The sequence below is a fragment of the Delphinapterus leucas genome, chromosome 3, assembly GCF_059928025.1.
Source record: "Delphinapterus leucas isolate spDelLeu-1000000601 "Yukka" chromosome 3, BTC_Dleu_Yukka2, whole genome shotgun sequence".
Classification (NCBI taxonomy): Eukaryota; Metazoa; Chordata; class Mammalia; order Artiodactyla; family Monodontidae; genus Delphinapterus; species Delphinapterus leucas.
The window spans coordinates 93,285,801-93,306,122 of NC_143131.1; the positions used below are offsets into that span (position 1 = coordinate 93,285,801).

The 20,322-nt window shown below is 35.9% G+C and overlaps 1 protein-coding gene across 14 annotated transcripts in view; it reads right to left on the minus strand.

Annotated features, from left to right (window-relative positions):
- APC (APC regulator of Wnt signaling pathway) overlaps window positions 1-20,322 on the minus strand; it is a 145,782-nt gene that overhangs the window by 64,242 nt on the left and 61,218 nt on the right. For 13 of the 14 annotated variants that reach the window (XM_089908419.1, XM_089908413.1, XM_089908421.1 and 10 more), the window contains 4 exons: window positions 15,790-15,874; window positions 8,649-8,850; window positions 4,244-4,352; window positions 2,108-2,221 (listed from right to left, as the gene is read on the minus strand). In XM_089908419.1, the coding sequence (XP_089764545.1) occupies window positions 2,108-2,221; window positions 4,244-4,352; window positions 8,649-8,850; window positions 15,790-15,874 (510 nt within the window). Of the gene's footprint in view, window positions 1-2,107; window positions 2,222-4,243; window positions 4,353-8,648; window positions 8,851-15,789; window positions 15,875-20,322 lie in introns of those variants that run through there. The other variant, XM_022591233.2, reaches the window with a different exon arrangement.

Here is a 20,322-nt window from a genome sequence, read left to right on the forward strand (position 1 = left end):
TTTGTTGGCAATCTGTATATCTTCTTTGGAGAAATGTCTATTCAGGTCTTCTGCCCATTTTTGGATTGGGTTGTTTTTTGATATTGAGCTGCATGAGCTGCTTGTATGTTTTGGAGATTAATCCTTTGTCAGTTGCTTCATTTGCAAGTATATTCTCCCACTCCAGGGTTGTCTTTTCGTCTTGTTTATGGTTTCATTTACTGTGCAAAAGCTTTTAAGTTTCATTAGGTCCCATTTGTTTATTTTTGTTTTTATTTCCATTTCTCTAGGAGGTGGGTGGGTCAAAAAGGATCTTGCTGTGATTTATGTCATACAGTATTCTCCTTATGTTTTCCTCTAAGAGTTTGATAGTGTCTGGCTTTACTTTTAGGTCTTTAATCCATTTTGAGTTTATTTTTGTGTATGGTGTTAGGGAGTGTTCTAATTTCATTCTTTTACATGTAGCTGTCCAGTTTTCCCAGAACCACTTATTGAAGAGGCAGTCTATTATCCACTGTATATTCTTGCCTCCTTTATCAAAGATAAGGTGGGGCTTCCCTGGTGGCGCAGTGGTTGAGAGTCCGCCTGCCGACGCAGGGGACATGGGTTCATGCCCAGGTCCGGGAAGATCCCACATGCCGTGGAGCGGCTGGGCACGTGAGCCACGGCTGCTGGGCCTGTGCGTCCAGAGCCTGTGCTCCGCAACGGGAGAGACCACAACAGTGAGAGGCCGGTGTACCGTTAAAAAAAAAAAAAAAAAAAGATAAGGTGACCATATGTGCATGGTTAACTCTGGGCTTTCTATCCTGTTCCATTGATCTATATTTCTGTTTTTGTACCAGTACCATATTGTCTTAATTACTGTAGCTTTGTGGTATAGTCTGAAGTCTGGGAGCCTGATTCCTCCAGCTCCGTTTTTCTTTCTCAAGATTGCTTTGGCTATTTGGGATCTTTTGTGTTTCCATACACATTGTGAAGTTTTTTGTTCTAGTTCTGTGAAAAATGCCAGTGGTAGTTTGATAGGGATTGCATTGAATCTATAGATTGCTTTGGGTAGTATAGTCATTTTCACAATGTTTATAATTCCAGTCCAAGAACATGGTATATCTCTCCATCTGTTTGTATCATCTTTAATTTCTTTCATCAATGTCTTAAAATTTTCTGCATACAGGCCTTTTGTCTCCTTAGGTAGGTTTATTCCTAGGTATTTTATTCTTTTTCTTGCAGTGGTAAATGGGAGTGTTTTCTTAATTTCACTGTCAGATTTTTCATCATTAGTGTATAGGAATGCAAGAGATTTCTGTGCATTAAGTTTGTATCCCGCTACTTTACCAAATTCATTGATTAGCTCTAGTAGTTTTCTGGTAGCATCTTTTGGATTCTCTATGTATAGTATCATGTCATCTGCAAACAGTGACAGCTTTCCTTCTTCTTTTCTGATTTGGATTCCTTTTATTTTTTTTCTTCTCTGACTGCTGTGGCTAAAACTTCCAAAACTATGTTGAATAACAGTGGTGAGAGTGGGCAACCTTGCCTTGTTCCTGATCTTAGTGAAAATGGTTTCAGTTTTTCACCACTGATGACGATGCTGGCTGTGGGTTTGTCATACATGGCCTTTATTATGTTGAGGTATGTTCCCTCTATGCCTACTTTCTGGAGGGTTTTTATCATAATTGGGTGTTGAATTTTGTCAAAAGCTTTCTCTGCATCTATTGAGATGATCATATGGTTTTCCTCCTTCAATTTGTTAATACAGTGTATCACATTGATTGACTTGCATATACTGGAGAATCCTTGCATTCCTGGGATAAACCCCACTTGATCATGGTGTATGATACTTTTAATGTGCTGTTGGATTCTGTTTGCTAGTATTTTGTTAAGTATTTTTGCAACTATGTTCATCAGTGATAGATGCAGGACCTTTGTGCATCTTTGTGACATCTTTGTCTGGTTTTGGTATCAGGGTCATGGTAAATTATTCTTATTTTGAACTAGTGTCAAAGTAAAGACAGACTTTAACATATCTCTAATAATAAAATTTAATCAATGGTAACAGAGCTGTAATTCATTAGATTCTTAATAGATCTCTAGCAAGTGCTGTTTCACAGTTTAATAATAAATAAGTTACCTGTGCTCGTTTTTCCATATCCTGGCAAGTACCCAGTTGTTCTTCCATTGCAACTCTGATTTGCCTTGCTTCATATTCCAACTGCCTTCTGGTCATATCTGTCTGTAAGGAAAACTAAAACCACAAATAAAATGGAAACGTTAATATCTTGTGTGTTTATCAGTAAAAATAAAACAGCATATAAGTACCAATAAAGAAAATGAATAAGCAAATATGTAAGTTACTGTGCATGAGAGAATTATTTTTTACTCCAAGGAGTCCTAAAACTTGATTATCAGTGCTACGCTCAGACTGGGTCTCTGATGTGAAATGCAGAGTTGAAACACTTTTATTGCCCCATAGTCACAAACAGCTTTAATTAAATTGTACACTTTCATTTAAAATATATAATTGGGGACGTCCCTGGTGGCACAGTGGTTAAGAATCTGCCTGCCAATGCAGGGGACATGGGTTTGAACCCTGGTCCAGGAAGATCCCACATGCTGCGGAGCAACTAAGCCTGTGTGCCACAACTATTGAGCCTGTGTGCCACAACTACTGAAGTCTGCGCACCTAGATCCTGTGCTCTGCAACAAGAGAAGCCACCAGAATGAGAAGCCTGTGCACCAAAGAGTAGCCCCTGCTCGCCAGAACTAGAGAAAGCCTGCGCGCAGCAACGAAGACTCAATGCAGCCATAAATAAATAAATTTTATAAATAAATAAATTAAATTAAATATATAATCGGTCCAGTTAGGGTAAGCCTATCTTCAGTCACCTTATAATCCTTCTGCTCTGAAGAGGTAGTACTTTGAATTACTAAAAACTAGAATAGTAATGTGGACAACATAGAATAATCAAGAATCAGGTCCATCATCCTTAAGTTTATACCTCAATTTTAGGTACGGGCTGTTGTATACATGTAGACTAAACAGAGAGAATTTTCCTATTTGTAAAAAGAAGAAAATGGAATAAGAAAAAGCTTTTATATAATATAATCATTAATTGTGAGACAACACAAACTTTTTGGTAAAAATCCAAATGTGAACCCAAGTTGAAACAAACCAAAAAAAGTACTTCACAGAGTGGGTGTTAATTCATTCAAAATTTTATTTGCCCTTTAACTAAAATTCCAGGTACTGTGGTAACTGCTAGGCATAAAAAAGGATGAAAAGGACAAGGTAAATAAACTTGCAAAGACATGCTCCAAGAGGTGATAAAGGCTAAAAATATAACTAGACAAAATGATAGGTAACAGAGTTATAATGGGCCATGACGAGTTAAGGAAGTGCTGTAGATTTTTCATGCTCTATATGCCCAATAAAAAGCTGCATGTGTGGAATTCCCTGGTGGTCCAGAGGCTAGGACTCTGCGCTTTCATTGTTGAGGGCCTGGGTTCGATCCCTGGTCAGGGAACTAAGATCCCACGAGCCGTGAGGCGGGACCAAAGAAAAGAAAATGAAAAATTTAAGCTAAGAGCGGAAGATATATTTTAATTAGCCTATTTTTTCCCTTTTTAAAAATTATTTTAAAATTTATGGATAACAGTTAAAATATAGTCTTGTTTAAAGTTATTGTTATTAATGTATTTCAGAAATGTTCTTACATGTGCCATCCCATGAATAAAACAGTTGACATGGAGAGGGTGGGTGGGGAGGAAGAGGCTGACAGAGTTAAATTATTTTTTTTTTACATAGTTATATTTGCAAAACAAATTTAGTATACCTGCAAAAAGCCCTAAGATCCATACCACCAGATACTGTCGTTTGAATAGGACACAAGTTATCTCAAAGATACTTTTAATGCAAAAATTATCTGGCATGAGTCCTGTAATACAGTTCAAAAAACAGACAGATGGTAATAAACATTTCTACAGAGTACGTCTGGTAATTGAACACACAGAATAAAAAACCAGTTTCCTAGTAGAACCCTGAGTCCTTTAGTATTCAAACTTAAGAGGTTTTCTTAACAAGGGACTTAAAATAAATATGCTTGAGTGTAATGAAGTTTTATCATCTTTATAAACAAAATTCATTATTATATATTTAGGTTTAAAGTTGGATAAAACATATTACTGTTTACAAATAACTATAAATGCAGTTATAAATTTATATATACTTTTAGATATTACAAATGAGTCACTTTGTCAAGTTACTTACATTTTCAGTTAAAGGAAGACTATCTATTCTTTTAGTGAGATTCTGAAGTTGAGCATAATACCAGTCTTTTTCCTTTTCTTCTTTGTCAAGGTCAGCAAGAAGCAATGATCTGTTTTTCAAAAAAAGTTAAGTTTACACAATGCTAATATAGCACACACAACAGCAGTTCTGATAAGCTGTAACTGTACTGTTCTCTATTTAAAGTATAATGAATAAATGAAAATTTTATTAATTTTGGATTTTTGAAGGTGGGACTTAATACAAGAATAAAAAGTATAATAAAGGAGTAAAGAAAAGCAGTAATTATGCAAAAAACAAACCTAGAGTACAGGGAACTACTGTATTGGACATAGATGTAGCTTTCAGCTTCTCAGCAGTTAAAACAGTAAGAAATATATGTCACTGTGTAATAAGAGGAAATTATTCTGAGGGAGAGAAACGCTTTCTTAGTTTGGAATTTGAAGATGAATTTGTTATATAATTCCTCACAACCTAATCGATGATATCCTCAATAACAATCTATATCAAGATACTCCATATCTGACCATTATAAAGATAAATGTAAAATAAGAGTGTTAATGGGAAAAAATTGGTAGGTACAAGAAGTATATGATCTATCTCCTTTCATGTGGCTCTTTCCCAAAGCGACCACTATTATCACTCTCGTGTATATTATTTCCAGAGATACTCTATAAAAATGCAAGGATATATATATATAATTACATGTACATTTTTTAAACATAAATAGTAGCATATTTTTATATGTGTTGTCCTATAACTTTTTTTTCCCACTTAAAAATCTATCTTGGAGATCACTCTGTATCAGAACATAAGAAGGTCTTATGTGTTTTTTGCTAGCTGCAAAGACAGGGATAAACTATAACTGGTTCTATGTTGGAGAGCATTTAGGATCTTTCTAATCTTTTGCTATTACAAACAATGCTGCACTGAATATCCTTATACATAAGTTCATTTCACAAATGTGCAAGCATGTACAGAAGATAAATTCCTAGGGTATGTAAATTTTAAAATTACTGCCCTTATTAGGTATTGTACCTATTTATGCTCTTGCCACCTTCACCAATGCAAACATTTTATCAAATGTTTAAAAAATTTTTACATACCTAGGATTTTAAGAAATGGTACATCACTATGGTTATAATTTGATTTCTATTAGTATGAGTAAGGTTAAGTATTTTTTCAAGTTTAAAATCCATTTGTATTTCCGTTTCTGTGACTTTTTCTTATTTATAGGACCTCTTCTATATTAAGAATGATAGCACTTTGTCAGTTATAAATATTTTTTCTCAGTTTACACTTGTTTTTTCACTATGTTTTTGCCATGTCGAAAATTTTAATTTTCCCGTAGTCAGATCTGAGGATATTTTTTATTATGGCTTCTGGGGTTTGCTCCTACACACAGTTGTTCCCCACTCTGACAGTTACTTTAAAATTCTACTTGATTATATTTTCTTGAAGAATATGTATGAATGTGAGTATGTGGAAGGTTCTATTCTTGCTAATATTCCCTTTCCTTTAGTGAGAAGCAATTTAAAAAATAAGAAATAAGCCTTCACTTTTGATGTGGCAACCTCAGTAGTGAGGGAATCCATGGGAAGGAAGCCAGGCCCTGGTTATGATGTAACAACCTGGGGTGGGGGAGGTGTGCTGACCAATGAGAAGCTGTCCCCTCCCTTCCATTTTTGACGAAAGAACCAGGAGAAAGCAATGTAGAAATCTTGAATCTCTTTCACAGGCTGGATACTAAAACTGACATAAAAATGAGATCTGATTCTATTTTTCAATGTTCCCTGGTGAGTACCTGTAGGACCTACCAGGACTAAGGTGGGGAAATAAGGGATAGATGGAGATGCTATTTCCTCTGATTACTCTCCAATAAATAGGCTTATTTAAATAAGATTTCGGTGCTAAAAGTGCTTAAATGGACAGGCTAATGTTAGTGATGGTCGTGGAGTGAGGAAAATGTTAAGGAGAAGAGGGACAAGTTGTTACTCTCAAGTTTAAGATTGAACTGTGGCAAAATGCTCTGGGGAAGCAAAAGTTACCAAGTCTTGAGCCAGCATGATAACAAGTGGTTAGTTGAGAGTAGCTGATCTTGTAACCTACACAACAGTGCTTAAGACTCAACACTGAAACAAGGTCCAGACCCAGAAGCTGGTGGGTCTCTGTAGTTTGTTTGGTGTACTAATGGCTTATTTAGTGACTGTCAAGAGTCTTCTTTAAAATGTAAATCTCATGTCTTCTTAGTCCTCTAATTCAAGATCATCTAGAAGAGCATGACACATGTATTATGCACTTAAATATTTGTTAAATGTATTAATGGCTAATGTGACAATAGCTGTCTATTGAGTGTATCAGACATAGTGCTAAGTACTTTTTAAAAACTCGAATTTTATCCTCACAACATCTTTTAAGGTAGTTATTCTTCTTTTTTTTTTTTTTTTTTGCGATACGCGGGCCTCTCACTGCTGTGGCCTCTCCCGTTGCGGAGCACAGGCTCCGGACGCGCAGGCTCAGCAGCCATGGCCCACGGGCCCAGCCACTCCGCGGCATGTGGGATCCTCCCAGGCCGGGGCATGAACCCATGTCCCCTGAATCGGCAAGCGGACTCTCAACCACTGCGCCACCAGGGAAGCCCTAGCTAGTTATTCTTATGCTAATTTTACAGACTGGAAAACTGAAGTTCAAAAAGGTTATGGACCTGGGTTTGAGTCCTGGCTTGACTACTTTCTAACACTTATCTCAATTATCTTGGGCAATACAGAAAACAAGAAAAAAAAAGAGACACAGAGATAGTTGATCTATGACTTAAGGGATATCTAGAAAGAAAGAATAGAAAAACAGAGGGAGAAAAATCATCAAAGAAATAACAGAATTTTCAAAAGCTGAAGAAAATACATTTCCAGAGAAAAAGGGCACAGTGAGTATACAGCATGATGAATCAAGAAAACACATATACCAAGGCATTCTGAAAGCTTCAAAAGAAGAAAAATGGTTCCCTGGAAAGGAATGTGAATCAGACCGATACCAAATTTTTCATCAGTGACATTGATTATGAAGAAGGAAAATAAGTTTGAGCCTAGACCTATCCAAACTATCAGGTGTGAGAGCAAAATAAAGATTTTGTCACATAAACAAAAACTAAATTTACCTCCAAACACAGTGAAAACTAAGAGGACACAAGATATATCAGAACTACACACACACATACTCTCCCCCCTCTCTCTCTGCTAATAAAATTAGACTTTTATCTACATGAAGCAAAGTAAGTTCCTAGGAAAGTCAGTATGCTCACATTCCTCTTAGCAGAGCTCAAAGGGGACAAAGAGATGGAAGATTGTAGACCCTAGTTATTAGCTTCTTATTTTTCAGGATAGTGTTTCCTAGACTCTCAGAAACAGTTGCGATTCAAGGTATGAAACAGAGACTCATGTAAACTCCGAAGAGTAAAGAAAGCTTAACACTATTTCTGGTCCAGATGATTATCCCTATTTTTAGAGATGGACAAACCTGAAACCAGAGGGAAAGTAGTAAAAGGTCTTTTGCCTCTCAGTGAGATATGCTAGGCATTTTCCATATATTAATATTCATTTTTCATAACTCCACAAGGTAGAATCATATCCCTGTTTTACAGAAGGGAATGACACAAAAATTTAGTGACTTGACCAAGGTCCCAGAGGTAATATGTAACATTTATACATTTGAATATTTCTTGAAAGTCTAATACAACTTTTAGGAATATAAATATAATATGGTATTTATCACACATAAAGAAATTTATACATTTTTAGAAGGTACAAAACACCTGACAAAGTTCCTAATAACGATATATATTCTGATACTCATAGTGGGATGATTTTAACTTCAAGAAGAAAAGAATTAATATGCTAGCTCTGAGAAACCAGAACTTATTCTATGTCAAGTAATGTTTTTTAGACTTGGAAACTGATAAATTAAAAAATGTTTCATTTGTGGCCACTTGTGATAGGCCTTTAATAATGGAAACAGTCATCTTATACTGGATCTAGTAGTTATTTAATTCATTTCAAAAGATAACCAGAAATTCAATTAAAAATCAGTTACATATTTTAGCCAGATATAACTATTGTGATCATGTGTATTACTCAATGTACAGAGCATGTGAGTATTTAAGTGACAAAGTAGAAGTTCAGAATCCCAAGAAATTGCCTCCTTTACATTTTTTCGATTTAAGGTAAGTACAATTAATAACATACTGTTTTTGAGATAATAAATGCAAAATGCTCCCTGTTTGTGATCATCCACCATACACGCTTCATAATTCCTATCTTGTATCATTAAAAAATGACAAAATACTAGCAAAAATTGGAGCATACAAGTTTACTATTTAATGAAGAAAAGTTACCTCTCTTTTTCAAGTTCTTCTAAATAACCGGTATTTTCTCTGCTTCCATTTACAAACCCTCTTCTCGGAAATGAACCCATAGGAACAGGACTGCACTCTCCTGAACGACTAGATACAGATCCTTCTCGGCTTCCGTAAGAACGGAGGGACATTTTTGACCGTAGTTTCACTCCAGGAAAATTACTGCTATCTAAGTTAAGTTCTAAATAAAATACAGACAAGTTTTTATAAAACAATTGCTTTAAGTGCTCTAAAATATTGCTAATGCAATTATATTATCTTTTTATTTTTTAACATCTTTATTGGAGTATAATTGCTTTACAATGGTGTGTTAGTGTCTGCTTTATAACAAAGTGAATCAGCTATACATATACATATATCCCCATATCTCTTCCCTCTTGCGTCCCCCTCTCACCCTCGCTATGTGGTCACAAAGCACTGAGATGATCTCCCTGTGCTATGCGGCTGCTTCCCACCAGCTATCTATTTTACATTTGGTAGTGTATATGTGTCCATGCCACTCTCTCACTTTGTCCCAGATTACCCTTCCCCCTCCCCATATCTTCAAGTCCATTCTCTAGTAGGTCTGTGTCTTTATTCCCGTCTCGCCGCTAAGTTCTTGAGAACTTTTTTTTTTAATTCCATATATGTATGTTAGCATACGGTATTTTTTTTTTAACATCTTTATTGGAGTATAATTGCTTTACAATGGTGTGTTAGTTTGTGCTTTATAACAAAGTGAATCAGTTATACATATATATATGTTCCCATATCTCTTCCCTCTTGTGTGTCCCTCCCTCCCACCCTCCCTATCCCACCCCTCTAGGTGGTCACAAACCACCTAGCTGATCTCCCTGTGCTCTGTGGCTGCTTCCCACGAGCTATCTATTTTACGTTTGGTAGTGTATATATGTCCATGCCACTCTCTCTGTCACAGCTTACCCTTCCCGCTCCCCATATCCTCAACTCCATTCTCTAGTAGGTTTGTGTCTTTATTTCCGACTTACCCCTAGGTTCTTCATGACCTTTTTTTTCCTTAGATTCCATATATATGTGTTAGCATAGGGTATTTGTCTTTCTCTTTCTTACTTCACTCTGTATGACAGACTCTAGGTTCATCCACCTCACTACAAATATCTCAATTTTATTTCTTTTTATGGCTGAGTAATATTCCATTGTACATATGTGCCACATCTTCTTTATCCATTCATCTGATGATGGACACTTAGGTTGCTTCCATGTCCTGGTTATTGTAAATAGAGCTGCAATGAACATTTTGGTACATGACTCTTTTTGAATTATGGTTTTCTCAGGGTATATGCCCAGTAGTGGGATTGCTGGGTCATATGGTAGTTCTATTTTTAGTTTTTTAAGGAAATTCCATACTGTTCTCCATAGTGGCTCTATCAATTTACATTCCCACCAACAGTGCAAGAGGGTTCCCTTTTCTCCACACCCTCTCCAGCATTTATTGTTTCTAGATTTTTTGATGATGGCCATTCTGACCAGTGTGAGATGATATCTCATTGTAGTTTTGATTTGCATTTCTCTAATGATAAATGATGTTGAGCATTCTTTCATATGTTTGTTGGCAATCTGTATATCTTCTTTGGAGAAATGTCTATTTAGGTCTTCTGCCCAATTTTGGATTGGGTTGTTTGTTTTTCTGTTATTGAGCTGAATGAGCTGCTTGTAAATCTTGGAGATTAATCCCTTGTCAGTTGCTTCATTTGCAAATATTTTCTCCCATTCTGAGGGCTGTCCTTCGGTCTTGTTTATAGTTTCCTTTGCTGGGCAAAAGCTCTTAACTTTCATTAGGTCCTATTTGTTAATTTTTGTTTTTATTTCCATTTCTCTAGGAGGTGGGTCAAAAAGGATCTTGCTGTGATTTATGTCATAAAGTGTTCTCCTTATGTTTTCCTCTAAGAGTTTGATAGTTTCTGGCCTTACATTTAGGTCTTTAATCCATTTTGAGTTTATTTTTGTGTATGGTGTTAGGGAGTGTTTCTAATTTCATACTTTTACACGTACCTGTCCAGTTTCCCCAGCTCCACTTATTGAAGAGCTGTCTTCTCTCCACTGTATATTCTTGCCTCCTTTATCAAAGATTAGGTGACTATATGTGCGTGGGTTTAACTCTGGGCTTTCTATCCTTTTCCATTGATCTATATTTCTGTTTTTGTGCCAGTACCATACTGCTTTGATTACTGTAACTTTGTAGTATAGTCTGAAGCCCGGGAATCTGATTCCTCCAGCTCCATTTATCTTTCTCAAGCTTGCTTTGGCTATTCGGGGTCTTTTGTGTTTCCATACACTTTGTGAAATTTTTTGTTCTAGCTCTGTGTAAAATGCCAGTGGTAGTTTGATAGGGATTGCATTGAATCTGTGGATTGCTTTGGGTAGTATAGTCATTTTCACAATGTTGATTACTCCAATCCAAGAACATGGTATATCTCTCCATCTGTTTGTATCATCTTTAATTTCTTTCATCAGTGTCTTATAATTTTCTGCATACAGGCCTTTTGTCTCCTTAGGTAGGTTTATTCCTAGGTATTTTATTCTTTTTCTTGCAGTGGTAAATGGGAGTGTTTTCTTAATTTCACTGTCAGATTTTTCATCATTAGTGTATAGGAATGCAAGAGATTTCTGTGCATTAAGTATGTATCCTGCTACTTTACCAAAATTCATTGATTAGCTCTAGTAGTTTTCTGGTAGCATCTTTTGGATTCTCTATGTATAGTATCATGTCATCTGCAAACAGTGACAGCTTTACTTCTTCTTTTCTGATTTGGATTCCTTTTCTTTCTTTTTCTTCTCTGACTGCTGTGGCTACAACTTCCAAAACTATGTTGAATAATAGTGGTGAGAGTGGGCAACTTTGTCTTGTTCCTGATCTTAGTGGAAATGGTTTCAGTTTCTCACCACTGAGAACAATGTTGGCTGTGGGTTTGTCATATATGGCGTTTATCATGTTGAGGTAAGTTCCCTCTATGCCTGCTTTCTGGAGGGTTTTTATCATAAACGGGTGTTGAATTTTGTCGAAAGCTTTCTCTGCATCTATTGAGATGATATGGTTTTTCTCCTTCAATTTGTTAATATGGTGTATCACATTGCTTGATTTGCATATATTGAAGAATCCTTTCATTCCTGAGATAAACCCCAACTTATCATGGTGTATGATCCTGTTACTGTGCTGTTGGATTCCGTTTGCTAGTATTTTGTTGAGGATTTTTGCATCTATGTTCATCAGTGATATTGGCCTGCAGTTTTGTTTCTTTGTGACATCTTTGTCTGGTTTTGGTATCAGGGTGATGGTGGCCTTGCAGAATGCGTTTGGGAGTGTTCCTCCATCTGCTATACTTTGGAAGAGTTTGAGAAGGATAGGTGTTAGCTCTTCTTTAAATGTTTGATAGAATTCGCCTGTGAAGCCATCTCATCCTGGGCTTTTGTTTGTTGGAAGATTTTTAATCACTGTTTCAATTTCAGCGCTTGTGATTGTTCTGTTCATATTTTCTATTTCTTCCTGGTTCAGTCTTGGAAGGTTGTGCATTTCTAAGAATTTGTCCATTTCTTCCAAGTTGTCCATTTTATTAGCATATAGTTGCTTGTCGTAATCTCTCATGATCCTTCGTATTTCTGCAGTGCCAGTTATTACTTCTCCTTTTTCATTTCTAATTCTATTGAGTCTTCTCCCTGTTTTTCTTGATGAGTCTGGCTAATGGTTTATCAATTTTGTTTATCTTCTCAAAGAACCAGCTTTTAGTTTTATTGATCTTTGCTACTGTTTCCTTCTTTTCCTTTTCATTTATTTCTGATCTGATCTTTATGATTTCTTTCCTTCTGCTAATTTTGGGGTTTTTTTGTTCTTCTTTCTCTAATTGCTTTAGGTGTAAGGTGAGGTTGTTTATTTGAGATGTTTCTTGTTTCTTAAGGTAGGATTGTATTGCTATAAACTTCCCTCTTATAACTGTTTTTGCTGCATCCCATAGCTTTGGGGTCATTGTGTTTTGTCATTTGTTTCTAGGTATTTTTTGACTTCCTCTTTGATTTCTTCAGTGGTCTCTTGGTTATTAAGTAGTGTATTGTTTAGCCTCCATGTGTTTGTATTTTTTACAGATATTTTCCTGTAATTGATATCTAGTCTCATAGCATTGTGGTCGGAAAAGATACTTGATACGAGTTCAATTTTGTTAAATTTACCAAGGCTTGATTTGTGACCCAAGATATAATCTATCCTGGAGAATGTTCCATGAGCACTTGAGAAGAAAGTGTATTCTGTTGTTTTTGGATGGAATGTCCTATAAATATCAATTAAGTCCATCTTGTTTAATGCATCATTTAAAGCTTGTGCTTCCTTATTTATTTTCGTTTTGGATGATCTGTCCATTGGTGAAAGTGGGGTGTTAAAGTCCCCTACTATGATTGTGTTACTGTCGATTTCCTCTTTTATGGCTGTCAGTACTTGCCTTATGTATTGAGGTGCTCCTATGTTGGCTGCATAAATATTTACAATTGTTATATCTTCTTCTTCGATTGATCCCTTAATCATTATGTAGTGTCCTTCTTTGTCTCTTGTAATAAACAGTCTTTGCTTTAAAGTTTATTTTGTCTGATATGAGAATTGCCACTCCAGCTTTCTTTTGATTTCCATTTGCATGGAATATCTTTTTCCATCCCCTCATTTTCAGTCTGTATGTGTCTCTAGGTCTGAAGTGGGTCTCTTGTAGACAGCATATATATGGGTCTTGTTTTTGTATCCATTCAGCCAGTCTATGTCTTTTGGTTGGAGCATTTAATCCATTTACATTTAAGGTAATTATCGATATGTATGTTCCTATTACTATTTTCTTAATTGTTTTTGGTTTGTTATTGTAGGTATTTTCCTTCTCTTGTGTTTCCTGCCTAGAGAAGTTCCTTTAGCAGTTGTTGTAAAGCTGGTTTGGTGGTGCTGAATTCTCTTAGCTTTTGCTTGTCTGTAAAGGTTTTAATTTCTCTGTCCAATCTGAATGAGATCCTTGCTGGGTAGAGTAATCTTGGTTGTAGGTTTTTCCCTTTCATCACTTTAAATATGTCCTGCCACTCACTTCTGGCTTACAGAATTTCTGCTGAAAGATCAGCTGTTGACCTTATGGGGATTCCCTTGTATGGTATTTGTTTCTTTTCCCTTGCTGCTTTTAATACTTTTTCTTTATGTTTAATTTTTGATAGTTTGATTAATATGTGTCTCGGCATGTTTCTCCTTGGATTTATCCTGTGTGGGACTCCCTGTGTTTCCTGGACTTGATTGACTATTTCCTTTCCCATATTAGGGAAGTTTTCAACTATAATCTCTTCAAATATTTCCTCAGTCCCTTTCTTTTTCTCTTCTTCTTTTGGGACCCCTATAATTCGAATGTTGGTGCATTTAATGTTATCCCAGAGGTCTCTGAGACTGTCCTCAATTCTTTTCATTCTTTTTTCTTTATTCTGCTCTGCAGCAGTTATTTCCACTATTTTATCTTCCAGGTCACTTATCCATTCTTCTGCCCAGTTATTCTGCTATTGATCCCTTCTAGAGAATTTTTAATTTCATTTATTGTGTTGTTCATCACTGTTTGTTTGCTCTTTAGTTCTTCTAGGTCCTTGTTAAACATTTCTTGTATTTTCTCCATTTTATTTCCAAGATTTTGGATCATCTTTACTATCATTATTCTGAATTATTTTTCAGGTAGACTGCCTATTTCCTCTTCATTTGTTAGGTCTGGTGGGTTTTTGCCTTGCTCCTTCATCTGCTGTGTGTTTCTCTGTCTTCTCATTTTGCTTAACTTACTGTGTTTGGGGTCTCCTTTTCGCAGGCTGCAGGTTCGTAGTTCCCATTGTTTTTGGTGTCTGCCCCCAGTGGCTAAGGTTGGTTCAATGGGTTGTGTAGGCTTCCTGGTGGAGGGGACTAGTGCCTGTGTTCTGGTGGATGAGGCTGGATCTTGTCTTTCTGGTGGGCAGGTCCACGTCTGGTGGTGTGTTTTGGGGTGTCTGTGGCCTTATTATGATTTTAGGCAGCCTCTCTGCTAATGGGTGGGGTTGTGTTCCTGTCTTGCTAGTTGTTTGGCATAGGATGTCCAGCACTGTAGCTTGCTGGTCGTTGAGTGGAGCAGGGTCTTGGCATTGAGATGGAGATCTCTGGGAGATTTTTGCCGTTTGATATTATGTGGAGCTGGGATGTCTTTTGTGGACCAATGTCCTGAACTTAGCTCTCCCACCTCAGAGGCACAGCCCTGACACTTGGTTGGAGCACCTAGAGCCTGTAACCCACACAGCTGCTCACACAGAAATCCATGGGTCAGTGAGGACAGGTGAAACTTGAGGCTGGTTTCAACTCAAACTTGAACTCCAGAGATAACTTGTCAGGTGAACCCAGCCCCCCACGGAGAAAACTTTACACACAGCACACTGAGCCACCCCGTGACTCCCTCCTCAGCACCTCCTGGCGGTTCTATCTTTTAAAAATGAAATCTTTGGTTCATATTTTAGCCCTCTGATTTTAAGCCATTTTATAATAATTGATAATACATTATATATATTACATAAAGCCTGTAGGAGTACTAAATTATGGCAGCTATTGAGCAGCAAATTTATATAGGAAACAGAAGAAATCCTTATCACAAATGCTGATGCTCAGAGAAATTCATTGACTCCTGGTTCTATAAGAGAAACAGTCCCACAAAAAATCAGGCCATATGTATGAAGATAAAGCACTTCTATACTGGACGGAACAAAGAAGGTCACTGACTCCTTCAAATGAAGCAGTGGGCCCAGTTTGTGGCATACAGCTTATTAAAGGCCTATTTAGTGACTAGTGGAACAGCAATGAGTTTTAGAAAGAGCTGAAAATTATCAAGGAAGGAATCTAAAATAGTTTATTCAAAGCCAAGAAAACCCAATACCAACATTCTAAACAAGAGAAGCTGTACTTGGGTATATACACCTAACGCTGACAACTAGAGCTTAAAAAAATTACTTTAAAACACTTTTTAAAAATCTACCTTTGATATATGTATATGTATAGCTGATTCACTTTGTTATAAAGCAGAAACTAACACACCACTGTAAAGCAATTATACTCCCAATAAAGATGTTAAATAAATAAATAAATAAATAAATCTACCTTTGAGACGCTCTAATAAATCAATCTGTCCAGACGAAGCCATAGCTTCATCTTCAATACTTCCTTGTAGTTGTTTAAGTACTTCCTGTAAAAAAGAACACAATATATTAACATGACAAAATTCTAAGTAATTTTTAAAAATAATATCAACTTAATTTTTAAAAAATTTTTTGGCTGCATTGGGTGTTCATTGCTGCGTGTGGGTTCTCATTGCGGTGGCTTCTCTTGTTGCAGAGATGGGCTCTAGGCACGCAGGCTCAGTAGTTGTGACGTGCAGGCTCAGTAGTTGTGGCTCATGGGCTCCAGAGCACAGGCTCAGTAGTTGTGGCTCATGGGCTTAGTTGCTCCATGGCATGTGGGATCTTCCTGGACCAGAGATCAAACCCGTGTCCCCTGCATTGGCAGGCAGATTCTTAACTACTGTGCCACCAGGGAAGTCCCCTAAATAACTTTTTGAAGACATGCTTCTACATTTCTTGGCATTTAGGTCTGCTTGGGGAACAAAGTGATTTCAGGTCTATCTGAAAACGTATCATAAATTGTAAAGTACTCTACATATATTACCTATTGCTAATTATGAATAATAAATTATAGCCCAACAACAGTGGTATTTTGTGATAATGGTGATTATGGGTGGTCTCCATGCAATATACTATATATATGGAATAGTTAAGATATATTATCTGCAACTTCTGAAATAATATAGCAAAGTGGATCATTCTCATCTTTCAGAGAGATCAACTGAGACTCAAAGACTTGCCCGAGGCACAAAAGCTAGTTATGTGTTTAAAATCCATGTCTCTTAAGCTTATACCAACATGGCCATGAAAAACACCAGATTAACACAGTATGCTGTTTTATTTAACACCCCAATAAACAGCAAGCTTTTATATACTACATTTATGTACATTCTACTAGTACACTGATTTATAATCAGCAGAGAGTTAAGTGATTGTATGCTCACTGTCTCCTGACTTTTGATCCATTATTTCCTTTCCCATCTAAATCCTTCTGTTGATAAATTTTTGTCAAAGAAAGTTGGGAACTTTCATCTTCTATTAGTTTTTCTGTAATTTATATACATTTACATTTTATATATTCTGAGGCATCCCATTCTAGTTCACAGCAAAATCTTTTGTTGGCCAACTAGGTTTCCAAATGCAAAACAGTGTATTTGAACATTTACAATCTTATAGCTATGGGCAGTGTTCCTCTATATGAAAAATGATCCATAAATAGATTGAAAAGGAAATCTGTCAAAAAGTGAGTAAATGTAGCAAAGACAACTTCACTGGTTTACCTTGACAGTGACATTATAAGCATTAAGAAAAGAATCCCTATGTTAACAACAAGAAATAGCCTGTGACCTTAAGATCTGACCTTCAAATAATACACCATGTTGGAGGCTAAAAGGCTTAGATAAGTAGACGTGGGAACGTGGAGGTGACAGATATCCACGTTCAGAAATTATGTCAGAGTGTATCACAACTGTGGGATAGGAAATAAATTTGCACAGGGATGCCTTTCTCGAATGAATGTAGATTACTCTAAAACATTTAGTATAAACATCAGGACACCATCTCTTCCATAAAGTTTGAGATTACCACTGTAGGCTACCTGCAGTGTTTAGGATCCCAATTCTCCTTCCATCCACTGCTGCTTGTAGTCTTTCAATGATCCTTTAATCTTATCCCTATTTCTTATAATCCCCAGTCTCACAATTCAACAACTGCCTTTCTCAAATAACTTCCAATTATATGTCTAATCCTAACCTCACTTGCAAATTTCAGACTCACTTTCCCAGTATAACTGATAGATGCTTTACATCCAGTGCATCTGGATGATATGCACTGCACATGTAAATGTCCGAACTATCATTTTGTGCCCCTAAAACCTGTTCTTCGCCTTGTATTCCTTCAGTTAAATGGCAATAGCCTTCTTTTGTACTGCCAGGCTCAAATCCTCAGCATCCCCTCCTTCATCTTCCCAATCAGTTATCAAATTCTGTATTCTAGCTCTATTATCTCTCTTATAGCCATCTCTTTTCTATTCTTACTGTCACTATCCTGGTTATTAACCTCAAAACTACTAAAATAAACTCCTAAATGGTCCTACCTTGCACAGAACTATCAGAGTAAGCCTTTTAAAACACAGCTCTGATCAGGTCTCTCTTTATACAAGATTATTCTTCAAAGCCTATCATCAAGAGTTCGCAGTGGTATTCTATGGAAGTTAGAATTGCAAGCAAATTTTTTGCTTGTTTTTGGTTTCCTAATTTTAAAACAACAGGTATTACAAAAAAATATTGTTTTTAGAAAAGGTACAAGTATTTAAGAGTTCAAAAACAACAAGAAAAAGAAATCCTTGGCATCTCATAGGACATATATCTGATTTTTCAAAACTAATGGCACATTAACAGTTTTTAAAAAACATGTTAAAAAATAATAAAGAAAAATTAAAATAACACCAACAATAGAAATTAAAAGGCTATGTAAACCTGCATGTCCAACAATAAAGGATTAAATAAATTTATGGCATTAGCCATACAATGGAATATTACAGAACTATGAAAATATTATAAAATATTTAGTGACATAAAAAGATGACTATATTAAAAAGCATGCTTCAAAATATGATCCCATTAAATGCATGCCTGTATAAAATGCACAGAGAGAAAAATATACACATTATCAAAGGTTACTGCTGGTATTAAAAACATTTTTTAAATGGGTGATTTTGATATCTCTTTTTGTTTGCCCGTATTTCCTAATTTTTATAAACAGTAAATATGCACAGCTTGTAATATGTTTTTTTTAAGTTTCTGTGCATGTGGTTAGAAGTCTGTTGATAAAAGTTCTAACCACAAAAATAAATAAAACTATTGAAATTTAAGGTTTAAAAAAATTTTTTTTAAGACTTTCAAAGCAGCCACCTTGGAAGCTACTCATTCCAATATGTTCCATTAAACTTTTTTTGTACATTCTGAGTTATGAACCTCACCAAAAAAAGAAAAAAAATGCACACGTTATTAATTCATAGTTAGATCCAGTTACCTTCCCTCAAGATGACATCATCCAGCATGACTACATTACTCACTACTTTGTTGTGAATAGTTTATGGTTATTCCATGATAAAAATTAGCCCTAATTTTTTTTCTGCTTTACTGAGATACAACATACATATGAAAAGTACACCAATATTAAGTTTCTGATGTAATCTAAGTATCCATGTAATCACTACCCAGGGAAGACACAGAACATTTCCAGCATCTCAGAAGGTTCTCTTTTGCCCCTTACCAATCAATATTCACTCCCCAGAGGTAACCAGTATTCTGAATTCTGTATCTATTAGTTGGCATGCTTGTGAACTGCATATAAATGAAATCATACAGTATACAGTCTTTTGTGTCTCACGTTTTTTGCTCACCAAAATTTCTATGAGATTTATTCATGCTGTTGCATGTATCAGCTATTTTTTTTTTTAATGTTATGTAGTTATCCACTGTATGAATGCACCTCAACTGATTTATCCTTTATTCTCCCTCTTGATGGACATTTGGGTTGTTGCCAGTTTGGAGGCTATTATGAAGAATGCTACTATAAACATTTTTGCACATATCTTCAGGTGGACACATGCACTCACTTCTCTTGAGTATATATCTGGAAGTTTAAACGCTGAGTCATAGGGTTTAACTTTAAAAGAAACTGCTGAATGGTTTTCCAAAGATGATGTGCCATTTTATACTCCTACCAGCAATGTATAAGCATCTTGATGTTCCACATTTGGCATGATCAGTCTTTTAAATTTTAGTGATTTGAGTAGGAATGAAATGATATTTGCACTTCCCTGAGGATAAAGGATGTTGAATCCCTTTACATGTGCTTACTGACCATTTACCTTCCTTTCTGAATTGTCTTTTCAAGTTTTGGGCCAGATTTTAAAAACTGGACTTTTAAAATTCTTGGTTTGTAAAAATTCTTTGTATATTCTGAACCAAGTCCTTTATCAGATATACGTACTGCAAATATTTTCTTCCAGTCTATGCCTTGTCTTTTCATTTTCTTAATGAAGTCTCTTGAAAAGATTTTAAGTTTTAAATTTGATGACATTCATTTTATACCTTTTTTTCTTTTACGTTTAGAGCTTTATGTGTACTAAGAAATTTTGCCTTCATGAAGGTCAAAGCGATATTACCCTATATTTTCTTCCAGAAACATAATGGAGTCTTTTGATGAACAAAAGCTGTCGGTTTTAATGATGTCCCACTGATAAATTTTTAGTACTTCGGCATTCTATTTAAGAAATCTTTGCCTACTCTAAGGAGATGAAGCTATTCCCTAAGTTTTCTTCCAGAAGGAAACTGTTCTGTTTTCACATTTACATTTTTTGCATATGATTTACCTGAATTACTTTTTTGCATATGATTTGAGGTAGAGCTCTTGGTTTTTTTTTGTTTTTTTTTCCTTCATACAGATATTTAATTGCCTCTGCACCATTTATTGAAAAGACCAGCCTTTCCCCACTGATCTGCAG